Source organism: Schistocerca nitens, chromosome 2 (genome assembly GCF_023898315.1).
Source record: "Schistocerca nitens isolate TAMUIC-IGC-003100 chromosome 2, iqSchNite1.1, whole genome shotgun sequence".
Classification (NCBI taxonomy): domain Eukaryota; kingdom Metazoa; phylum Arthropoda; class Insecta; order Orthoptera; family Acrididae; genus Schistocerca; species Schistocerca nitens.
Window position 1 is genome coordinate 631,163,358 of NC_064615.1, and position 13,950 is coordinate 631,177,307.

At 40.1% G+C, this 13,950-nt stretch overlaps 1 protein-coding gene across 1 annotated transcript in view; it reads left to right on the plus strand.

Moving 5' to 3' along the window:
* The window catches only part of LOC126235215 (dynein axonemal heavy chain 8-like), a 570,318-nt gene that overhangs the window by 130,686 nt on the left and 425,682 nt on the right, over positions 1–13,950 (plus strand). Inside the window, exons 8-10 of the mRNA XM_049943945.1 lie at positions 3,167–3,268; positions 3,350–3,496; positions 7,788–8,062. Coding sequence (XP_049799902.1) covers positions 3,167–3,268; positions 3,350–3,496; positions 7,788–8,062 — 524 coding nt within the window. The remainder of the gene's footprint in view (positions 1–3,166; positions 3,269–3,349; positions 3,497–7,787; positions 8,063–13,950) is intronic.

Below are 13,950 nucleotides of genomic sequence, written 5' to 3' on the forward strand. Positions count from 1 at the left end.
TAGAGGTACTCAGGGTACCCTCCGCCACACACCGTCAGGTGGCTTGCGGAGTATGGATGTAGATGTAGGTGTACCTGTACACGCCATCCAAGCTCTGTTTGACTCAATGCCCAGGCGTACCAAGGCAGTTATTACGGCCAGAGGTGGTTGTTCTGGATACTGATTTCTCAGGATCTATGCACCCAAATTGCGTGAAAATGTAATCACATGTCAGTTCTAGTATATATATTTGTCCACTGAATACCCGTTTATCATCTGCATTTCTTCTTGGTGTAGCAATTTTAATGGCCAGTAGTGCATAAACAAAAGAAATGAAGACTCTCTCCGATGACTATCGTCTGCTATTACGGCGGCACCAAAGGGAGAAGACACATTTTCCCCTTATTTTGGAGAGACAGACATTTGTTACTCTTATGGTCTTGTTGTGTGGAGATACGGGATATGACTGGAGATCAACTCTCGTGGTAGTTAAGGAACTCTAAAACTACGCTCTCCACGTATTACCTTCTACTGCCAGAAAGATTTTCTAATCTCTACTTAGCAGAACATGAACTGGAGCAATTTAGACCCCAATTCCGTCCCAGTTTCAATAACCTCGTAGTTACGAAAGTTGTTGGATCAACTTGCTTCAGAAAAGTGTTTTTATCTCTTTAGTTTATTATTATTTATTTGTCCTTGAATTCTGAGAACCTATCCTGATCCAAACATCAGCTGATCAAAAGACATTCATCGGTATAACAGTTGTAAATTGTAGCTGTGTCGGGAATGTGCCAGAGCTCCAAGGGCTAATAGAAAGCACTGATGCTCTAATGACTATAGGAACTGATAACTGGCTAAAGGAGGAGATAAGGTCAGCCGAAATTTTTGCGAGGGACCTGACGGTGTTCAGAAAGGACAGGCCAAACACAGTTGTCTGTGGCGTATTTGTTGCTGTTACAAGTAGTTTATCTTGCACCGAAATTGAAACAGTTAGTATCGGTAGCGGTCTTTCTTGGCAACCGGAATAAAATAATAATTGGATCGTTTTACCGACCTCCCAACTCAAATGATACAATTGCTGAAAGATTCAAAGAAAATTTGTATCTACATTCAAACATGTATGCGACTCATAGTATTAAAGTTGGTAGAGATTTCAGTTTACCCTCTATATGTTGTCGAAAATACATGTTTAAATCCCGAGGTATGCAAACACATCATCCCAAATTGCGTTAAACGCATTTTCTGAAAATTATCTCGAGCAGTTAGTTCATGAACCCACTCGAATACTAAACGGTTATGAATATACACTTGACCTCTTAGCAACTAATAATCCTGAGCTAATAAAACGAAAGATATACCTATTCAAATAAGCTAATAAAAATTCCCATGACGACTTCCTGAGAGACAATCTCCACACCTTCCAAATTAACAACGTAAGTGTAGACCAGACGTGGCTTGAATTCAAAGAAACTGAGTCGATAGCAGTTGAGAGCTTTATACCAAATAAATAAACAGAAAACAGTGCTGACCCCCTTGGTACACAAAACGTGTCTGTTCAGTGTTGCAGAACCGACGAAAAAAGCATGAAGCATGCCAAATTTAAACGAACTTAAAATCGCCAAGATTGGCGATATTTTACAGCAGGTCGAAATTAAGCCGGACTGCAATGCGAGATGCTGATAATAGTTTCCGAGACGAAACTTTTTCTCGAAACCTGTCAGAAAACCGCTCGACGAAAGATCCGTACCCAAAGACTGGAAAGTTGCACAGGTCGCGCCAATATTCAAGAAAGGTAGTAGGAGTAATCCACTAAATTACAGGCCCATATCATTAGCGTCTACGTGCAGCAGGATTTTGGAACATATACTGTGCTCGGACGAGAATAACCTCGAGTAGAACGGTTTATTGGCACACAGTCAACACGGATTTAGAAAACATCGTTCTTGTGAAACACAACTAGCTCTTTACTCACACGAAGTGATGAGTGCTATTGACAAGAGACTTCAAATTGATTTTGTATTTCTAGATTTCCAGAAGGCTTTTGACACGGTACCTCACAAGCAGTTTGTAATCAGATTGCTTGCTTATGGAATATCGTTTCAGTTACGCGACTGGATTCGTGACTTCCTATCAGTGAGGTCACAGTTCGTAGTAACTGACGGAAAGTCATCGATTAAAAGAGAAGTGATTTCTGGTGTTCCTCAAGGTAGTGTTACAGGCCTTCTGTTGTTCCTTATCTATATAAATTATTTAGGAGACAATTTGAGCAGCCATCTTAGGTTGTTTGCAGACGATGGTGTCGTTTTTTGTCTAGTAAAGTCGTCAGAAGATCACAACCAATTGTAATTCGATTTAGCTAAGATGTGTATATGGTACAAAAATTGACAATTGATCCTAAATAATGAAAAGTTTGAGGCCATCCACATGAATGCTAAAAGGAATCCTTTAAGTTTCGGTTGCACGATAAATAAATCAAATCTAAAGGCCGTAAATTCAACTACATACCTAGGAATTACAATTACGAACAACTTAAATTCGAAAGATCACAGAGAAAATATTGTGGGGAAGGCGAACCAAAGACTGCGATCTATTGGCAGATCACTTGATAAGATGCAACACATCTACTGAAGAGACTGCCTATACTACGCTTGTCGGTTCTCTTTTGGAGTACTGCTGCGCGGTGTTGGATCCTTATCAGATAGTATTAACGGTGTACATCTAGAAAGTTCAAAGAAGAGCAGCATGTTTTGTGTTATCGAGAAGTAGGGTAAAAAGCGTCACGGACATGATAGAGGACTTGGGTTGGACTTTATTAAAACAAAGGCGTTTCTCGTTGCGACGGAATCTTCTCACGAAATTCCAATCACCAACTTTCTCCGCAGAATGCGAAAATATTTTGTTGACGTCGATATACATAGGGAGAAATGATTATCAAAATAAAACAACGGAAATCAGAGGTCTCACAGAAAGATATAGATGTTCGTTTTTTCCCCGCGCTGTTAGAGTGTGGAATAATAGAGAATTATTGTGAATATGGTTCAATGAACCCTCTGTCAGGCACTTAAGTGTGAGTTAGAGTATCCATCTATATGTAGATGTAGATGTAAACAAGCAATACTATCACTATGAACAGCCATTTCACATTAAAGCCTGTAATATAATGCTGATTTGACGTTAATAATTGCAGGTAACCAACCAGATGGTGATCGCGTGTAGAGGATATCTGACAAACTACGACAAGAGCGATATTTATAAACAAACGAAAAGAGAAGTTGTAAATAAAATAGAGGTATGTTTGAATTTGGGCTTTTAGAGGCTATTCTATACATGAGAAACAGTAAATTTTTACTGGGTTTGTCATCTGTTTCAGGTTTGCATACAGCTTTACATCAATTACTACGCCTGTTTTCAAGAAATAAAACGAGAGATCAAGAAGAGCCATAACGAACGGCCCTTCGACGTTTCCGACCATCATGTTTTCATAAAATTTGAGACTTTCAAAGCAAGGCTTGTTAAGGTACTGTGTCTATTTGCTAATTTCGTGAAACACTTTTCCGGTTAATCTGTTTACTTGTGATAGGCATAACGTTCTCTGTCACTTAAATTTTTCACAGTGTATGTCGAATAAAATAACTCTTTGGTTTTTGTGTGGCGGGGGAGGAGGGCGGGGAAGTAGCCGGTGTGAAGCCAGGAGGCAGTCATGCTTGACAAAGCTCTGAATGGACCTACAAGTAAGGCGAGACGGTGAGAACATACATACGAGGACCTGCTGTTAGCTAGCGGCTGTCTCGTACTACCTGACTCGGTGAAATGTCTATAACAAAATTATCGAGAGGTTAATAGAAGTATATATCATATGACGGAAAAACTGAAAATACTTTTTCAATTAAAGAAAGGGACGTGTAGTTAATTTTCTGAACTGTGCTTAACTTTTGTTGATTCATATTTAACGTCAGTACTTACTCATAGTTCAGTGAAACACACAAAACGGAGCTACTGTAGTGTTTATTTCTTCGGATTTTCAAAATATCTCCAGATACTGAATAAGAACTGGAGGCGAGTGACAGTTTTCGTAGAAAAAATAAACTACATGATAACACACTCACAGAAAATTTAATATTTTTAAAAGATGTTTCGAACTTCTAAAGCTTTATGTTCTCTTAGATAAGAATTGTTATTATTGTTGTGTTCAGGTGAAATTACTTTCGTCTGTCAAAAACTGTGGCTTCTTTTATTGCTCTGGGAACATACGAAATAATAGGTCACTTTATTACATAAGTGAATAAAACATTTATTTAACTTCGATAAACTTCGTTGCCACAAGAGTACTGGATAATTTACAACTTTGATGCACTAATTAGCAACTGTTTTCTTAAGGTATGATGTTCAACATTAACAAAAGTAGAAGTTCATGTGACACTTAAACTACTCGTTGGTCCTGTACTACGTGATGCTGACTCCTTTAGATGGGGTCACGAACTGGACAGAGCTCTTGCTAGCTCGAACCTGTATTGACCTCAGCGTGAGGACGCTGCTATGCTGATAGAGGAGATGCGGTCTCTAGGAGCGCCTCCCATACGTCTTTGCGGATTGCAGCGAGCCCTCGCTAATTGTAGTTTCGATTCGCGATCTCTGTATGATACCACAATTATTATCGTTCATACCGGCCGCACCATCTTTCGCTGTTTTACCTTTATTTTACGGCGTGTGATATGGAGTGATTGCGTGGGCCAATGAGAGTGAGGTTGGAGTGAGTAAGAGAGTATGAAAATGTTTTTAGCCCTTTATCAACAATCTTTTATTTAAATATTTGTGAGGGAGCTGAGAACCTCACCATTGAGCACGCCCGTAAACACACACACACAGAAGTTAAGACGTATCACAGCGCGCAGGAGCGAGGTCAGACAGTGGTCAAGTGGAACTATTCCCCAGAAGCTGTCAACTGTCTGTTGCTTTGTCTCTTGGCAGTAATCGACCAGTAAGGAGGGGTGTTGCTTTCTTTTGCAACCACGAACTTTGTGATCATTAGTTACAGAGAAGATGCAGTGATTGCTGGGGCCAGACGGCACAGCGCATGGTAAAATATTTGATATTGTCGTTACAGCGCTTCCGTCTGGAAAAACTCCGCGCGCAGAATTGCAGTTTGGTGGGTAGGGGGGGTGGGGGGGAGAAGGGGGGTGGGGAGGTCATCGTGCTCGGTTCCTATTTGAGCTACGGACATAGGGCAAAAAGTTAATGGTTTAGCACGGACTAGCGGCCATTTGTATAGCCATTCGAACATCTGTCTTACTGTAGCTACGTTACAGTATATTAAGCAAGGTTTTAACGACGAACCGGAACTGGTACCCAGACAGATTGTGTGAATCGATTAATTCCTTATGAAAAATATTTTAATTGGCCTGAAATTAATGCTCAGCTAGTGGCACCATTTGCATATGCACCGTTCAGATTTTACGTGCAAAAGGCACCCTCGTTCGGAATTTACTTGCAGAAACAGTCACCCTTAAATGATTCCGGACTGAAGCGAGACTCATGGTGCAAATTTAGTCTACCGGTGTATCGGAACTTGGTTTAAAATAAGTTTTAAGCGTTTGAAAAAAATCTTGCTTCGTTTGAATTTTACATGGAGAAAACACTTTTTTCTGCGAGGTTTTTGAAGCGTGCCACTTCTATACTTCAAACTTTTGCGAATCGATTCAAACTTTGCTCGAAGGTAGACAATTGGATAAAGTTAAAACCAAATTTTTTATCCAATAATCTTTATCCGTTTTCGAGATACGATGCTTTAAAGTCGAGCTAAATGTAGCACATACAAATTTGTTCTGACGAGAATTGAATGCGTGCCAACGATTTAAAGTGAGTCAAATAAATGAATGCATTTTTACGATGAAATTGAAAACTCGCTTTAAAAACCTAGCTTTATTCGGATTTTATGAGCAAAAAACACGTTTTTATGAATTTTTTACGCGCGCCACTTCTGTGTTTTATTGTGTGAATCGGTTCAAATTTTGGAAGAAAGTAGACAAATACATTTATTTATGATCTTTTTAGTTTTTTAAAAATGTGGTTCGAGGAGAAGGGAACTAACTTTTCGACTTATCTGGGATTTTCAAAGACATTTAAATCAAACCATCTTGACACATTCACGCTTTTTTACGAGTTCACCCTACTTTCCCAGCGCTGTAAGCTCTCTTAGACCCACCCCCTGTTACGTGTATGGTGAGGGGTGTAAGAACAGACACTAATTTATGTGTTTCTAGAGTGAAACGTATCTACGAGTATCCGAGAGTGGGGGTACATGTATAACAGGAAGTAGCCGGAGAGTCATGGCAGTTTTCTTGTTATACGACATGACATGTATCATGTTACTTTACTTGACAAGATACATTATATTACATGACATGGGTACTAATACTTACAAGTAAAAAAGCTCAAATATTTCAGTATGTTTTCATTTAAATGGTTTTGAAGCTACCAGGTAACGCGGAAAGCTAGTTACCTTTTTTTACATTCCTAACTCTGCCGAGGACATGATCTCCTTTTTTGTTTTACGATAGGAGCGTTTTTCATTCAGGTTATTTATGTTCAATTCAGGTAGATCATATATGTTCCATATCGAGGAATGAATGGAAAAATCGGCAAGTTCCGTGAAAAACCCCAGTCCTACTGATAACTAAAGATACGTGTGCGGTAGCTTACCATGTGTGTTGCTAGGGGCACTGTATTAGCTGTACAGGATGTATTTGGCTTTTCGGTTAGAGATAAAACTTCGTATTTCATTGTTTTTGAAAATTCAACCCTTAAAGGGATAAAATAGGGGGTGAAGGTTTCTATGGAAATATTGCATTACGAAATCATTTTTAAAACTAAATCAGTGAGAATTGGTATTTAGCTTCTCGATAATAAATAAAGAAATATGTGTTTCACTGTTTTTTTTTTAATTCGAGCCCTAAGAGGATGAAACTTTGGACGAAATTTTTATGGAAATATTTATTTATATTAAAAATATTCATAGCTAAATCTATGAAAACTCGTATTTTAATTCTAAATAAATATGTGTAAGGGGATGAAATTTTTTTGGAAATATCATCACAAGAGCTCAAAACGCAGGATTAACAAAGATCTCTGAGTGCAGCTACCAGAATCGCTTTTTGGACAGAAGTAAATTCGGAAGAGACCATGACTCTGTGGTCTTAATTAACGTGAAAAGTTAGAATATGTTACAGTTTGTGAACAACATCAAAATTCGATTAAAGAAAAACAAACAACTCCGTGCAGACCATATAGTCTTCGCGAACGAAACAGCGGACGCTAAGCTAGACAGATATAAGAGTTACACACCTAATATTGTCGTCCACGGGTTTCACTTCTCTCAGAGAATTACGAGATCGGTAAATCGTAAGTTAGTTATTTCTCCACTCTGAACTTTAATTCCCTTTACAACTTTCTCCTTGGTTTCCTTATTGCTTGCTCAATCCACATATAGAATAACATAAGGAATCGGCTAGAATCCTATCTCATTCCTTTGTGAACTACTGACTCCCTTCGAAGTTTACGCTCTCCGTATTTGAGCCCTGCTTCCTTCACAATATCAGAGATAGTACACTCTCTCAACCTAACTCTTAAGGTAGCGGCAGTATTGCCTCATGTGTTCATACATTTCTCCCGAACCCCAAACTGATGTTCCCCAAAGTCGGCTTCTACCACTTTTTACATTCATTTCGAAATAATTTGTATTAGATTTCTGCAGATTTGTCTTCTTTGGGATGTCTCGTCTGAATTCTGATTCTACTTTATTTTCCTCGCAGATAGAAGATTTGTTGCAAACTGCTCTAACATATTCGATCCTCAAAAGTTCCAAAATCGAAGGAATCGACCAGTTTGCCAAAAAATTCGACCAAATGTACGAGAAGGTCCGGTACCAGAAGTACGATCCGCTGGAGCACCGGAAGCCGGACTTCGACATCGACTACAGCACCTTCAAGGAGAGTGTGTTGGAGACGGAGGAGGAGCTGCGGCAGTTCCTGGAAGCGCTGCTCAGCGAGACTCCGGACGTCAGGCAGTCGCTGCTCGTGCTGGCCAGGTATCACACTCTCACCCCGTACCAAGTACTCATATGACGCCCGCATTATAGGGTCTAGAACCAAGTCTGCACGAAACTCATAATGTGCAGTTGCATTTTTTGTTGTTAGGTCTAGTTTCCGCTGTAGCAGTTATACATGGAGTGCAGATTAGATTATTTGCCGCCTTTTGCGATAGTGATTATTCTTTATTAGACCATACGCTCGCTATACTGAATTGCTAAGTACCTTTAGTGGTCTGTATCACAACATGGTTGTTCTAACAAACGTGTTGGCCAAGATCATAAAGAGTTCTTATGTTTTAAGTTGCTACAAGTAAACAGTATTAAACAATTTTTTTCTTATTGATAATATTTAGACACTTGATAGATGTTTGATGTATTGGTGATTCAGGGGGAGGTACAAAAATATTCTGTTTGTTTACTTTTTCCATTATGTATTCTTTAACATTGCTTTTTCTCTGATTACTTCTTGCACTGCACTGCAATGTCGTATTTATCTCCCGATACCGGGCAAGCGACTTTTAAGTATACTAGACTCTCGCTAATCCCGCCATTCCTGGCACACATGGGTGCCGGATTAGCGGAAGTGCCGTATTATTGAGTGTCTGAAATTTATTTTATTCATTTATTTTGTTTTTTATTTGTTTTGAAAACATAGGGGATGTAGTGTACGTACGTTATTAAACCGAAGGATACAATTTTAAAACATAGGGGTTATACTTTATTAAATCCAAAAATACATTAATTTACAAAGAAAACTTAGTCCTTGAGTGTATACTGTACATTATTATACTGTCGTATCACTCACTATGAAACATGCCCCTAATTTTTAACTATCGCAATGATACACGACAGTGGCACAATTTATCACGTAACCGCTTTACAAGCATTACATCGGTACTGCATGTATCTGGTTGTTGTATAATGTACTCCAGGAAGACCTCGGCAGCTTCAGCACTAGCAGTGTGAGAAATCTTCATGCTCTCTCCTCCTGTGCCCTCTTCTTCATCACATTCATCATTACTTTCTTGCACGATTTTGATTATTTCTTCATCTGTTAACGTTTTGTCCATACCACAGTTTTCCTCATTCAACCACTTAGTAACATTTACATCATCAATTTCTTCTCCTCCTGGAAGGTTGTGGAACATGTCAGTGTACAAAGTAACTGACAATTCCGAATTGACTGGCTCTTCGCTGTCCCTCACAATTGGATCCAACTCGGCATCAATGGATGGCCACAATTTTCTCCAGCTCTTCGTTATGGTAGTGCCCTCCACTTTACCCCATGCTTCGGCTGCTTGGAAAACAACATCTCGTATGTTAATTGCTTTCCACGCCTTCAGCATAGTCTCGATAGAGTCGTTTTCACTTTCTTTCAGCAAGGAGACGAGAAGTGAATGTCGATAACGACCTTTAATTGATTCCAAAATTCCGTGGTCCATGGGCTGAATTAGGGCTGTCACATTGGGTGGGAGAAAGAGTACCTGTACATGTATACCATCGGACTTTAGAGAAACATCTGAAGGATGACTGGGAGCGTTGTCAGTTATAAGGATAGCTTTCAGTGAAAGCTTTGTCTTCTTTAGCCCTTTTCTCACTACTGGTACAAACGTTCCATGGAACCACCAAGACAATATTTGTCTGTCCTTCCACGCTTTCTTCTGAGCGCAATACTGCACTGGTAGAGTATTTATGTCAGTGTGTTGAAAACAACGTCGATGTTGGGATTTTCCAATCACCATAAGAGGTAGTTTGTGACTCCCATTTCCATTACAACACGCCATTAATGTTACGCGCTGTTTCTGTTGCATGCAACCACGAGCTTTCTTCTCGTTCTTGGCATCTAATGTTTTTGAAGGAAGCATCTTGAAAAGAGTCCTGTTTCATCAGCATTATACAAAGCATCAGCAGTTAAATCTTCTTCCTGTATTATCTTCCGTATCTTGCTTACAAACTCATCAGCATCCTTATTGTTAGCTGAGCGACTTTCCCCGGTGACTCAGCTGCCGAATGCTATGTCGTTTTTTCCAGTTTGATAGCCAACCTTCGCTCGCTGCAAACAAGTTACTACCGCCAAGCTGCTTTTTACATGCAGCTTCTTTTTTCTTTTATAATCGGGCCACTCACTGGAATTCCTTTACTGCGTTGTTGTATGAACCATCTATAAACACCTACGTCCAGTTCTTCATTCTCACTCTTTCGCATAACTTTCCGTTTTCCCAACTCACTATCCATTTGTGTTGAGTACTGTCGAATATCATCTTCTCTCTTTTTGATGTCATAAAAAGTTGTTCGTCCAACATTGAACTCAGCAGCAATGGCTTTCGCGAAGAACCTCGACTTAAGTTATCTAAAATTTCGAGTTTCTGCTTGAGGTTTAGCGTAACATGTTTCCTTTTAGAAAGCATGATTCCGAACTGTAAAGAAAGCTACAATTTCAAATACAGTATATAAAGCATTTTTAATTAAGCATTGTTGAGCACGATAATTCACTGTGCACATGTTTTTGGATGTGCGCCGGGTTACTGAGATGCCGGACTCAGTAGAGGGCAGGATTAGCGAGAGTCTAGCGAACAACATCTGACTTTTACGGGAATGTACATAGTGGGTGTACGAGTGCAGGTCGCAGACGCATTGTTGACGACGTATGGAAGTTTATGTCTGGCCGTGGGTCGTGCGTGGATAGTCAAATGGTGAGGCGGCCGCCAGCGATAAGTGGGAAATCCGGGCTCGAGTCCTGGTCCGGCACATATTCCATTCTACAGCTGATGGTAGTTCTTATTCGCAGTTCATTTGATGCATTAACTTTAGTTTCTTCATAAGCTGAGGACTGTTCAGTTGCGTGGCTCGAATAGTTCCCGACACTATCTAGTGGATGTTCAGCTTCGACAAGCAATGCGTATAGTTTATGGTACATTTCTTCCTCTCCTCTTCAGTGAATTTATCCATTAAGTGAGAGCTATTCAACTATATGGTCCAACAGTTACACATCCCCAAGTAGTGGATGTTCTGCTTCCATGGGCCATGTACGCTGCACACGGTAAGGTTCTGTTTCTGCCTCTTTAGTGAGTTTATTCAGTAACAGCACTGTTCAGCTGTATAGCTCAACGCCCTTCGTACTCAGCAAGACGACTTTGAACTTCGACAGGCCAAGTGCATTGTATCTGGTATGCATTTACCTACACCTTTTCAGTTATGAAGTTTCAGAAGACAGTTATGGACAAGAATATAAAACATCTAGTCTCTCCCCACATACGACATTATCCATCCAGGTTCTGTAGTCAGTCTCATCAACTAGCTTGTAGAACCGCCACGAACTTTTAACCAAAGTTTTTAATCCTGCAGCTTCCTGGAAATCGGAGTGCTCACCTTCACCCCAAACAAGGGTTCTTGCTAGGTGAAAATACAATTATCAAACTCCCTTCGCCTGGCGTAAACTGAACTTAATGTGATGTGGAATAAGGTAAACAGCTGATACTCTCTACAGCTGGGGATGTGAGACTCTCGATGTTGTGATTGCAACAAGGTGTGTACACAGTACCACGTATCGTTCAGCAGTATCTGCTGTGCGATTTCACCAGAGCCATGGAAGAACTACATCAGGTTGGTTTTTAATCATTTTAGTGCCGAAAAATCTGGACACTGATCCAAAGATAAATTATTTAAATCCTTGCTTATAATTCCATTTTTGTAGTTGTTGATGTACTTGTGATTTGTCTAGAGCATTAGACGATAATAAACGAATAAATTGATAATGTATAGACACATCGTTAGATGCTAAGCGAATCCTTTTATATTGCAATGAGTTTCGACCTTTCAGATTATCTATAACCATAAACACATCTGCAGAATGTATACACGTTCACATTATGATTTCAACAATATTTATCAAGCCACTCTGTTTTAAAATTTCTTTAAAACCCCATTTAAAAAGAAAAATCTCACAGTAGATACCTTTAACGGATGGCAAACATTGCTGGTTTAGATCTACAAATACCTTTGCTGTATTCCATGAAGTTTTGCGATTTCAGTCGGATGATGTCGATACCTTGCCACAATACTTCGGCTGCCAACCATTCACCCATCTTCATGTGAGTGTTTTACGCTGAAATGCTGGTGTACATTGCTAACTTTACCAAAATTGGAACGGAGGGGCATGCGCATAGGTTACCACAACATGTGCGTCCTCTGTCGAGTTTAGCGCCCACATCGAATATGGTGCATAGCCGCGTGCGTAATGCTGATAATGCATGCATGCTCTCTGTCGAAATGCGGGTACGTGGAGTTAAAATTCAGATGCCAAATTATAAAATTAACTCTCGCTGGACGTCTCAGTAGCCACAAAATGTTTTTTTAAGAAGATACTGAAGAAATCACCCTTTGTCCATCACGATTAAAAAGATCTTCCGCCAAATACATTTCAACGGATACCGTAATAATTGAATCCCAGTAGGATCTCGTCGAGGCCAAGATTCCCGTGGCAGAATAATCCATAAGATGTCCTGTGGAGATACAATGCTCGGCTAACGCTAACCTTACTGAGCTGCGAAACGCGAGTGTGGTGATTATATTCATCGCACGTTTCAAGTACTGTGCGTGCGGTCAGACCGAAATACGCTTTGCCACATTGGCATGGTACACTCCAGTCTTCCGCACTCCCAGATTGTCTTTTACCGAATCGAGAAAAGCACAGGTCTTTGTAGGTGACCGGAAGACCACTTTATAACACAATGCTTCTTTAGGATTCCACCTAACGTCGACGAAACATTGCCAACATATGGAAGGAACGCACTGGACTTAAACAGCTCCTTCTTCTCATGTCTTGTGAATGGCCACGTTTCTTCCTCCTTAAAAGTGTGCTCATGTGATATGGAGAGCATATATTACCTTCCAATAGAGACTGCAGGTGTTTCAGCTCCTTTGCATGAACGCGCAGACGATACAGCCATTCGACAGTGTACTCGTATGTTAAGTGAGACAGTTACTAAAGTATGCCGGTCGCGGTGGTCTCGCGGTTCTAGGCGCGCAGTCCGGAACCGTGCGACTGCTACGGTCGCAGGTTCGAATCCTGCCTCGGGCATGGATGTGTGTGATGTCCTTAGGTTAGTTAGGTTTAAGTAGTTCTAAGTTCTAGGGGACTGATAACCACAGCAGTTGAGTCCCATAGTGCTCAGAGCCATTTTTTTAGTTACTAAAGTACTCCAAATGTACGTTTATACGAGCAATTTATGTCATTCATTAAAGATATGAATCGTATTAACATCCCTCGTGATACCGTGTGTTTGCTTTGAGGAACTGTGCGAACATCAAGCTGTCAGTTCTTCAGTATCCAAGATCTTGAAGTCTTACTGCCAGCGGTGCCGGTTATCTTTAATGGTTGACAGGAATCCACTATTAAAAATATCCAGTGTGAGGTTTCTGTCCAATCCATTAAAGATACCTAAAGTGAGATTTTTTGTGCAAATGGGATTTTCTGGAACTTCGGGCCTGGATAAACAAATCTGAAAATCACAACGTTAACAAAAGTACACTATAATGGCGTTTTTTTATCTGAATATGTTCTGAAATACCAAAACTGGTTGTAAAAATAAAAGAATCTCACCCGTCTCCTGTCGGTTTGTTTATACATTATGAGTTTCATACAGTACCTAGCAGCTGTCGAGCAGAACTTAGCAAAAATACTGAAGAATAACGTCATGCACTGCATCACAGATAAATCGCGTCCCTGTTATGGCTGTCGGTATAATTTTAACGCGGAATTCCCTAGCAGAACGTAGATGGAAAAAAATCAGATCACCATTACTCATCCCCCTGAGAAGATGGAAGCTCGAGTGATGTTTCGTTTCCTGTTCTGAAGGGAAAAACGCTCTAAGGAATGTGTTTTC